General features: G+C 38.9%; 2 protein-coding genes across 2 annotated transcripts in view; one reads left to right on the plus strand and one right to left on the minus strand.

Annotated features, from left to right (window-relative positions):
* LOC139939465 (cleavage stimulation factor subunit 3-like) overlaps positions 1 to 3,323 on the plus strand; it is a 29,023-nt gene extending 25,700 nt beyond the window's left edge. The window contains exon 20 of the mRNA XM_071935408.1: positions 156 to 3,323. Coding sequence (XP_071791509.1) covers positions 156 to 328 — 173 coding nt within the window. The 3' untranslated portion in view covers positions 329 to 3,323. The remainder of the gene's footprint in view (positions 1 to 155) is intronic.
* Positions 3,324 to 4,826: 1,503 nt separating this feature from the next.
* On the minus strand, positions 4,827 to 10,253 carry LOC139939661 (WASH complex subunit 3-like). Its single transcript, XM_071935714.1, has 7 exons — positions 10,044 to 10,253; positions 9,373 to 9,471; positions 9,186 to 9,251; positions 8,417 to 8,539; positions 7,547 to 7,642; positions 6,995 to 7,059; positions 4,827 to 6,154 (listed from the first exon to the last, which is right to left on the minus strand). Exons 1-7 carry the CDS (start codon positions 10,092 to 10,094, stop codon positions 6,058 to 6,060), a joined length of 597 nt encoding a protein of 198 aa, XP_071791815.1. The 5' UTR covers positions 10,095 to 10,253; the 3' UTR covers positions 4,827 to 6,057.
* Positions 10,254 to 11,296: the final 1,043 nt, after the last annotated feature.

An 11,296-nucleotide genomic window follows, 5' to 3' on the forward strand; every position in this document is an offset into this window, starting at 1 on the left:
TTTCTCAAAGGCTTTTCTGAAAGGCTTAATGTTAAAACATCAATGATTTAACCCAACAAACATAGGGTTAATTATTGTTTGAGGCAATTCATGCGTGCTGCCATTTCGCCTGAACTAATTTTAATCTTGATTGTTAACCTTTTCAACCCTTGCAGCCAAAGTACTGGATATCTCAATGAATGGTGAGGTCGATGATGACGAAGAAGGGGGTAGCGGAAAGCGCAAACGCACCGGCGATAAGAACGAAGATTCAGACGATGACGAAGAAACTCACAGCGCCCCCGCTCATGACATTTATCGCAGCAGACAACAGAAACGGGTTAGGTAGAAATGGATTTTGGAAGTTTGTTTAAACAACCTGTGCCCAATTTCATAAAGCTGTTTAGCAGAAAATATTGCTAAAACAAATGTCTTTACTAAGCAAACAATGAGTGGGCCACCAGTCACAACAATGTAAACTTAATCTAATTGCTGGTATTCTGTTTTTGCTCAGCAATATTTTCCTTGGCTTAGTAGGTTTTTGTGCTTACAGACTTTATGAAATTGGGTGCTTGAAAAACTGTTCATCTTCTCCATCAGGGTCCCATTTCATGGCTCTGGGCCCAATTTCAGAAAGCCTGTAAGCAAAATAATTTGCTTAGCATAAAATTTCTTCCTCAATAAAAACAGGATTACCAACCAAATTTCCGTGTGATTTTCAGGATAAGCAAACAACAGCTGAATGCCAGTAACAAGCAACATGCATTAAATTAAAATTTGGTTGGTAATCTTGTTTTTATCAAGGAAGAAATTTCATGCTTAGCAAATTTGTGCTTACAGGCCTTATGAAATTGGGCTGTGTTCAATGCAGAATACTCTGCTTCGTGAGCCAAGTAAAGCACATCATTCTATGGGATGTAAGAGCAGAGTTCCAGGGTAAGCAGAGCCATGCAATTGGGCCAAGAACTTTCTGGGTTTCGCAGCTGGGAACTGTCCCAAATTAAAAGATAGTCTGCCTCCCTGATACTGCCCCGTGCCATCTATGCAGGGAAACTTAACGCTCACTTATTTGAAATTTTAAACAGTGATGTACCTGGCCCTTCATGACAGGATGGGTGGTTTAAATTATCCATTCCAAAGGCGTGTTTTCACGGCTTTCACCAATTATTGATTTGGCTATTGTGGTTAATTAGTAGTTATTGGTTACAACCGCGAAAACGCGCCCCATGGGTTATGATTGAGCAAGGCATTCTGAGAAATAAATAAAAAATACACGCTGCAAATGAGGTTATAACTTAAGAAGTAACTATAAATAAATAATAGTAAACTTGCGGGTACAACCATGTATAATATCTCTTTGAGGGAATGTTGGCTCTGAAAAGAGCCGGTGTGGTTACTTCTTGTTCTTCACACCATGCAAAGCTTCAAACACCACTTTCAGAGTGAGGTTATAACTTCTCCTTCGAAAAGGATTTCTGAACAGAAAACCAACAGTGGTCTCCCTTTGCGATTAATTAATTACCGTGTAAATGCACCCCATGCAAACAGACTTGAGGAAATGTATGAAACCAGTTATATCATTTCTTCAGTTTGTACAATTTGAATCACAAAAATTTTCACATTTGCACTGAGTAATAATTTTAATAATTTTCAGCTGCCAAATATAAAAAAAAAGAAGCATTTTTTGAGTTAAGAATCTTTAACTTGATGGGGAGGAATATAAACATTACCTCTTGTAATTTTTCTTTTAAAACTATTTTTAAACGAGTGTTTCCTGTGTTTTTCAAGCCATTTTCTTTCTACTCGATCTATCTTTTTTTTAACAGAGAGAAAAAGAAAGAGATGAAAAACCCTTTGATATGTGTTTATTCTCTTAAATTCAAAAAGATCAGCAGCTAGACATTCTGTATAAGGAAAAACTAACAGTTTGTCAATTTGTTTTAATAGAGAGAATTAAAGTGTAAATGTACTGGTTGAGCTGAAAGTTGTCACCTTGAACATCAATCCTTTATTTGTCTTGTCACCGATATTTTAAACTTATTTAGTGTTCAACTGGGTATGTCATATGTCTTTTCTGAAAAGTTAAACTGCATTTTCACTTCTCCATCGTCATGATAAATAAAAGGGAAATCATATAAGAGGTAGTGTTTTTTTTTACCTTGGAATTGCTGTACCTTATCGTTATTTAATAGATAAATTTGCATCGGGGATAAAGAATATTTGTTTTTACCCAAATACACCGATGTGTGTTAGCACTGTGTGGCGTAATTGGGTAGCTAGTTCTTTATACTTCGCTCGTTAGGAAATGCGCCCACAGATGTTTCTGCCGATTAGTGCTGGTCGTTATACTTCGCTCACGGTAACACACATGGAACCTTTGAAGACGACTAGTTGTAACTCCTTCTGTTCCCTGCTCTATGATATCTAGCATAGGGCACAGACCCTAAGCAGGCAGCAAGCATTTTTAGTGAAGAGCCCCCCAGCTGTGAGGAGAAAAACTCACTAGAGGTCTAACTATTTTTCAAATTGCTCTTTCAGAATATGCTTATAACACTTTTGCTTTACCTCGCTTGGAGGTCAAAGGGAGGTTGTCCATTGGCCCATATACGTATCTGTTCATTTTCATTGTTTTATCATTGGTTTACCTCCTGGCTGACATGCATGAGGTATATTGCTTTCAATTTAGACTGCAGTTCCATACGGCATTATTATGATACAAGTATTTGTGAATCAAATTTTGAACAAACGTAATAAAACAAGAATAAGATTCCTCGTAAGTCTTTGGACTGATAAGTGGCACCAGACATCAGGGGATCTTTTAAGAACTAAATGCCCCGTCATCAATATTAGATCAGTGTGCTTCAACATCAAACAGAACCTTGAGCTGGGGCTGACGCCGAGGTTTGGGGAAAATCTCAAGATAAATAGATTTACCTGGGCCCAATGTCATGGCTGTACTGAATTCCGCCATTCTCTGCCTACCATACTCTGCTTACCATACTCTGCTTACCATTCTCTGCTTACGCACAAACACAGATTTCTGTGCTAGCTGTGACAGTGAAAAATGCCTAGTAATGTGTAGTACTCACTCGCATAAAAGCAAAAATTCTCTGCTAACCTGTGAAATGTGCTTGACATAAGCGCTGAATTCCTTGCTTTCATAAGTGTTGATTCTTTGCTTATTTATGGTAAGCAGAGCTATGTCTATTGCCACCTAGTCACACTGCATCCATCTTGGTCAGATTTCCTTAAACATTACACAACGGCACTGATTGTTTGACTCCTCACTTTCTAAAAGCGGTCTGACTAATTTCCTTTAGAGCCCGAGTTTGATTACACTGGTTTGAAGTATCTCATTTTGATATGTTTGTTGTAATGAATAAAGTGACAAGTTACACAAGGATTTGATTGAAGGCCAATCTGATATTTCTTGGGCAATGCTTTTTGCTTTGTTGAGTGACATGACGGTTATAGTCTAAGCCTGGGTCGTCCTGGCCCTCGTTTTCCTTCAACTCTTCCCTGTATGACTTCAGGGTCCCACCACACTCTCCTTCATGGTCCATGAAATTCCTTTCATTCTGCGCCAAAACCAGCCATGTAAAACCCTATGTATTCCCCAAGGCACTATGCTTGACTCTAATAATCGGGCGAAAGCTGTTCAGAGCTCAACTAACTGGGCCCAATTTCTTGGCTCTGCTTACCACAAGCAAAGAATGGGCGCTTGCTGAAGCAGGGAATTCTGCGCTTACGTCAAGTGTATTTCCCAGGTTTGCAGAGAATTTTTGTCTGTGCACGTGCATACTCCATGTTACTAGCATTCTTTGCTTAAAGCGGCTAATGCAGAAATTTTGCATTTGCTATGGTGATCGTAAGCAAAACCTTTGACGGTAAGCAGAGCCATAAAACTGGGCCCTGATGTAGGCAATGATGGCGAAGTTGCAGGAGATGAGACTAACTTGGTGTGAAGTGCAAATGTTACCATTCAAAGAAAGGGTAAAGTGGAAAGAGGTTGTAGCGGCCAATGTCCCCCTCGGTCAACTAGGTTAAGTGGAAAGAGGTTGTACTGACCAATGTCCCCCTCGGGCAACTAGGTAAAGTGGAAAGAGGTAGCGGCCCATGTCCCCCTCGGTCAACTAGGTAAAGTGGAAAGAGGTTGTAGCGGCCAATGTCCCCCTCGGTCAACTAGGTAAAGTGGAAAGAGGTAGCGGCCCATGTCCCCCTCGGTCAACTAGGTAAAGTGGAAAGAGGTTGTAGCGGCCAATGTCCCCCTCGGTCAACTAGGTTAAGTGGAAAGAGGTTGTAGCGGCCAATGTCCCCCTCAGTCAACTAGGTAAAGTGGAAAGAGGTTGTAGCGGCCAATGTCCCCCTCGGTCAACTAGGTTAAAGACAGTGGACACTATCGGTTATTGTCAAAGACTAGCCTTCACAGTTGGTGTATCTCAACATATGCATTAAGTATCAAAATAACAAACCTGTGAAATTTTAGCTCTATCGGTCGTCGAACTTGCGAGTAAATGGAAAAAAAAACACCCTTGTCACATAAAGTTGTGTGCAGATGGTTGATTTCGACTCGACCTCAAGTTCTAAATCTGAGGTCTCAAAACCAAATTCGTGGAAAATTACTTCTTTCTCAAAAACTATGGCACTTTAGAGGGACCTGTTTCTCAAAATGTTTTATACCATCAATCTTTCCCCATGACTCGTCACCAAGAAAGGTTTTATGCTGATAATTATTTTGAGTAATTACCAATAGTGTCCAATTCCTTCAAGTGGAAAGAGGTTGTAGCGGCCAATGTCCCTCTCGGTCAACTAAGAATAGGATAGGTACGGCGGTATAAAAAGGGACAATCAACAAGCGATGATTCTATTATATGCTGGCTTTATATTTATTTACCATCTGGGATATATTAAGTAATATAAACAATCTTAATCAAATATGTACACGAGGACAACAGTTAACATTAATGATTCAGGAATTTGTTTTTGCCATTAACAAGATTAAGTTTTTTTTAAAGTATACTATGTTTTGTTTGTCACAATTTTATATTTCAAATGAAGCAAGAATATATGTTGCTATGAGCAGTAATTGCTGGTTGAATGCAGTGATGCCCCTTTTGCCCAAATAATATCTTCTAGTTTTTGATACCTTTTGTAGATCAAGTTTTTTGCCATGACATGAATCCATACTCACTGAGAATGAAGATGTATGTAATATCGAATTACATGTGGAAGTTTCAGCTTCATTAGGTGTCAAGTTTTTTATAATTTTGTTTTAAACAGAGCAATGTTTTCAGGAGAAATGCGTTAATCCGTTATTACATGCTCAAATAAATTTTCTTCTCACTGACACAAAAATTATTTTCGTCATTTTTGTTTAGTCGTTTCTCAAAACTATAGCACCTAAGCAAGTAATATTTCAAGGGAAGCTTTCTACCATCATTATCTTTAAACTGTGTAAGTTTATTGTATTTCTGTGGACAGTTGTGTTTTGTGTCGTGCAAAGAGAGTACCCAAACCCTTTTAAATTGGCATGCAGACCTAAACTTTAAAACTATTTGGTAAACTTTGAACCTCCCTCGTCAACAAAGTCCACCATCAATGGTAACTTGACTCCAACACCCTTGGACTAACGGATTGGATTGAACATTCTCTATGGAACTAGTTCTGAGTAGAATACCTCTAGATTTGTCCTTGTCCTCGGTGATGCTTACTTAAACCAGACATGAAATTCTTCCTAACTTTAGTCTGAGTTTTGTTGGCCCTCAGATAAATCAGTGAAACTGAACAGTTATTGTAGAGTCGGAAAAGTCATTCAAAGCCTTAAAGCCATTTTGAGATATGGGGGGGTGCAAGAATGGTTTGGTTAATCTGTCTTTATACACCCATGGAGATAGAAATGATGCAACCAAACCAAACAGTGCATTCTTATACTGTACACCATACCACAAAAAGGCTAATACCATGTTTGTCAGTTCTTGTACTCAGTACAACTTTCCTACATTTTTCTGAAGACACAAAATCATGCCTGATGAACACTACCGTCGTATATCTGTGTCCGAAGTGGAGAGGTTGCAAACTCTAATCACTGAACTCATCTTGTTCATCACTACTACTCTCCACAAAGGACGAGTCAGAATCATCTTGTGTGGCTTGGGGTGCTGGGGCATTAGGTGTGCTACAATGGAATAGAAAACAGAAAGATATTCATACTTTTCTGGACGATCAGAGCATACTGATCGAAGCGTCGAGTTGAAACCAATGGCTCTGTTCAGAACCACCCCAACTCATTAGAGATGGTCATTACATGGTGTTACCGCAAACCTTTCCATATCGTATTTCCACCATGCAAAGTTTCAAATCCTACGCCATTTGCTTATATTTCTACTATAAATCTGACACAAACTTTTTAATTGCCAAATTAAAAGAAATGACGAATCACACCATATCATGAAAACGGTTGGTCCTCTAGTAGATTGGAATTGCATCTGGTCTGTCATAGTCGGGCACATTCGGTGGTCTAGAGAGCGCAAGTTTAAGTCAATAAATTTGTAAAAAGAAGGATTTAGGAGAGCACTGAGTTTACAGTGATAACCACTTATAACTGTAAGGGTAAAACATTTATAACAATCCTTGGAAAAGTTACTGATTTACCCTACAAAATGGATTAATTATCACACCATTTGCAGGCTAAATTTATCCAAGCGCCTTGTAATTGCATCTTTTGGTAATTTGGCACTGTGTAAATCCTGTGATGATTATTACTATTATGAGTAATATTGTTATTATGAGCGTCATGCCTGACAGACCAGCCGTCGATTTCACCAAACTCTTCCTAACTTAGGATTAATCCCTGAGCTTATGACAAGTTAATTTCCGTATCCATAGACGTTAGGATGCATCAAACCTGTCCTAAAATAGGACGGGTTACTCGTCCTAACTCGGGATTAATCCTAGCATTTCGTGAAATCGGCTGCTGAGCACTCTATAAAGAAACCACTAGAATCACTCTACTTACTCTAGATAGTCAGGATTAAGACCGTCCAACAAAACTTTCTGTCTTAAAGCGCCAACAGGTACACCCTGAGGTAGAAAAATACATCTTAATTATTCTGTAACAATCTGTACAAGAAGAGTGCAGAAGTGTTTTTTTGTTAATCTTATTGGCGAGGGGTTAGGATCAACATTGCATCCTCTTTCCCACTGTAGGTCTGTGGCCAGCCTCTATCTCTCCCACAGATATTTCCATGGTTAATGTACAATCGGTTTGTTCAACCTTGTTCCTCCTATAAGAATGTTTGAGCGTGAAACCATACTTTCTGCTTATTCTCACCCATACACTCTTGATCTGCTGAGATGTAGAACAAAGAGCCATTCTAACAGATTTATTCCATATACTGCATCTTTTTGGCCCTCTTTGCTAAGTGCATGTTTCCCTCCACCCTACAATCTAGACTGCTTTAAGAGTAATATCAATTCCTACCATCAGCTCCCCTGAGTTATTTTCATCTTTAATATTATATTCTTGTATCCATTATTAGTCTTGTATCCATGTATTACTTATACTCACCATATTTATCATCTTGAAGTATTTAATGTAGCGTGGGTCCTGAGACACAGTCATTGTGGGCGGGGCTTCAGGGGGTGCTTCTACTGCCGGTAGATTCTGAAACATTTACATTTAGAAGACACATAAAACCATCCAATTTTCGTAACATGTTAAAGCCCTTGGACCCAGATTTACAAATGACTTACAGGGTTTACAGAAGGTAGTGGTGAAAGACTTCTCTTGAAATATTAGTCCATGAAATGCTTTACTTTTTGAGAAAACAGTAAAACAATATCAATTCCGATAGCGAGAATAACGGATTTATTTAAAACACATGTCATGACACGGCGAAACGTGCGGATACAAGGATGAATTTTCCCGTTAATTTCTCCCGACTCCGATGACCGATTGAGCCTAAATTTCCACAGGTTTGTTATTTTATATAGAAGTTGTGATACACGAAGTGTGGGCCTTGGAAAATAATGTTTACCGAAAGGGTCCAATGGCTTTAAAGGCACGGGACACTATTGGTAACTACTCAAAATGATGATCTACTCAAAAATATTATCTTACTACCAACATTGAGAGCTGTTGATAGTATAAAACATTGTGATAAACGACTCTCTGAAAAGTAGCGTAGTTTTTGAGACAGAGGTAACTTCTCATTCAAATAAAAAAAAATTCAGGCATGAAGCCTTTTATTAGGCATCTGATTAGGCACACAAATTGGTGCAACAAGGGTGTTTATTTCTTTCATTATTCTCTTGCAACTTTGATGACCAATTGGGGATGAGTCCATATGTTCACAGATTTTGACAAGTACCAAAGGTGTCCAGTTAATAAAAGATGATAAGAAACCAAAGAGAATGAAAGCTGAAAAGAGCGGCTTACTGGTTGATCAGCTGCAGGCAAGGCTGGTACGTCTTGTACAACAGTAGGAGGGCCCTCTGGTGTAGGTCCTGGGACAGGGGGAGCCACTACAGTCACATTCTCAAGACCAGGAATAGATGCAAGCTATTAACCGAACCGAACAAACATGGGGGGTATAAAGAGTAGAAATAATTAAAACACATTATTCCAGGCCTGGAATTTCATCTTTGAAAGGGCAAGGCCATTTTCTTTTTGGAAAGGGCACTCCCATTGGAAAATCTTGTCCAATTTGCTCCTTCTACAAAGTAAAATATTTTATTCGATTTGAGGCCAATACTTTGAGCTTCAACTAGTTATTGCCACTAGACAGTCTCGCATGTTTCCAGGGGGTGGGGGGGGGGTGCATGGGGCATAGTTTGCTTCATGGTTGAGTGTTGGTACAATTGGTCTTAGTTGTGTCACATGATTTATGGCTTGTTTTTTTTTCTGGGCAGTACCCCTTGGTAGAACTCCTTAAAGTTTTTAGTAGTTTCATGTTTTTAAGGGTTGAATGAAATTCCTGTATACAGTTGTTATAGATTTATCAAAATGTTTATTGCCTTGATCATCTCTTAAGGGGAATTTTGGCACTGTATACATGATGTACTGTCTATACTATTGTTCATTACGCCTAATAATGTTGCACTGTGTTTTGCATGACGCTAAAATGTTTAAACAACAGAGTACATGACAACATAAATATACACAAACGACAAGTTTGACTACCTGAATCAAATTGACCTAGACTGACCTTGGCTTCCAGGATGTTCATGGTGACCTCTAACCTCTGTATTCTTGTGTTCAGATCAGACAATTTCTAAATAGTATATTGGAAACAATAGACAATAAATGGCAACCATGGGAGTTGATAGTCGTTACAAAGCTACGTGTTGATATGATATAACAAATTGAGGCCCTCAAACTACTGCATGACTTACCTGTTCACATACACAGGAAAATTTGTTGAGGAATCGAGTTGTGTGAGTTACAAAGTGGTTGAGAAATGCTAGCATTCGCTTCGGATGAATCGCTCCGACCTAATAAAATGGATGTAAGAAAATAATAATACAGCATTAACATTCAAACAAGAACTAATAACCCACGTCGTCACCCGCAAAATCGACAAAAATAGCCGAGTAAATAACACATTTTAGTTTAAAAATAAGATAGGGCCTACTCTGTTTTTAATATATCACACCGATTACGAATTAAAAAGTGGTGGCAGGATTAGTTGCGAGGGTTACGTTATCGCAACTATGGCAGGATATGGAAACTTTCCCCTCCTCCTTTTGGATAACTATCCGTATGGCGCCACCACTTTTTCACTCATTTTTACAAAAAGGGATATCTCATTGAGGTAAATTGAATTGGATACTATATTATTTCATATCAAATGAAAAAGTGGTGGCGCCATACGGAAACTTTTCCCTCCTTTTCATCAGTATCATCAATCATCTTCCATCTTTTGTTTTGATCGAGTTTAGTTGACCTCCTACATGTGTCTAAGTCCTACCCCCCCCCCCCCCCCCCCAAAAACAAAATATTAATAAAATTAAAATAATAAAAAAATGCCCCCCAAATCCAAATAACACAATTCTTTGTCATATACCTTTGTAAGGTCCACACCTGGACCAACAAGTGGCAAACCATCGGCATCCATTCTCTCTTGTGAATTTCTTGCAATTAAATGAATTGAAACAACCACCAGCTAGCGGATCTCTCTTTACTCTCCCTCTGCTCTGTTTTGTATAATAATTTTGGGGGGGTTTACCCTGAAAACAGAGGTAGCACAAAGTTCCCCAGACGTGTGAATACAAAACACATGTGATTCCCAGAACAAGGATAACGCACCTGACTGAGGTACGCCTGCAAAGTTGAGTTGGTAATCGGTTGCGTATGTTAAAATCGCATACAACTGTAACCGAATACCAGGTAAAATCTCCTTCTGTTGTCACTTGCCCTACAGAGTCCCATGTAAGTCATCTGGATGACCCGGTTTTTTTGCCGAAATACATTTTTAACAGTTTTGTTTTCTCTGATCGGTTTGCTCAAAGCGGAAACTTAACAAACATACAAAAAAACAAAAAAAACAACCAAAAACAACTTTTGCAATGCACTGGACAATGCACAGTTAACATGTAACGATGTAACAGGCAAAATTGTTTATATGAAATGGTTGGAGATGTTTATTTGAACTGTCATCCCCATGACAGTTCAAAGTGCTTAACGCTATACACAACGCACAGCGCACATACATGCATGTCTCCTGTCTGCCTTCTTGTTTGTCAAAACGTGCACAAAAGGATATGGTACATGTGTTTTTGTGTGTACGCGCTTCAAACAATGCGCGTAAATATATTCACCTTTGGGGGGTAGTCGATTCTTTTGGGCACATTTTGACACACTAAATGGTGAACAGGAGATGCGCGTTTAAGTGCTCAACTGCTGCGGATATTGCGTTGCGAAAATGTGATGTCAACTTTTGTGTAGCATTCGCATTCGCAGGAAGTATGATCCGGGCACACTTCACTGGATCCATGGATGAATGGAAAGCCTATTATAAACTTTCTTGAATCTTTGAAATAGTTAAATTGAGATCGAAATTTGGGTGGGTGTAACCATGATGGTGTGATGTTTCTAAAATGCTTATTCAGTGTCCTTTAGTTATGGTTTACCTACCAAAGAGAAAAAGGACCAAAAGGGGTGGTCAAGTATTGTTAGATTTTTATGATGTTCTCAATCGGCCACTGTAACATGCTCAGTGCAACGTGACCGGCTTGAGTACGCATGTAATGTACAGTACGGCTTGGCGGTCCTTATGCAAGCCAGGATTTTTCTTTTTTATCTGAAAAGATTAGTCTC

This window comes from Asterias amurensis, chromosome 7, assembly GCF_032118995.1.
Source record: "Asterias amurensis chromosome 7, ASM3211899v1".
Lineage (NCBI taxonomy): Eukaryota > Metazoa > Echinodermata > Asteroidea > Forcipulatida > Asteriidae > Asterias > Asterias amurensis.

What these genes read in the sequence shown, in the direction of transcription:
- LOC139939661 (XM_071935714.1), bottom strand. Translation starts at nt 10,094, where the DNA reads ATGGATGCCGATGGTTTGCCACTTGTTGGTCCAGGTGTGGACCTTACA. An exon ending in ACTTCAAGATGATAAATATG is followed by an intron (nt 7,060 to 7,546) that starts GTGAGTATAAGT and finishes TTTCTACCTCAG; the next exon opens with GGTGTACCTGTTGGCGCTTT. An exon ending in CTTAATCCTGACTATCTAGA is followed by an intron (nt 6,155 to 6,994) that starts GTAAGTAGAGTG and finishes ATTCCATTGTAG; the next exon opens with CACACCTAATGCCCCAGCAC.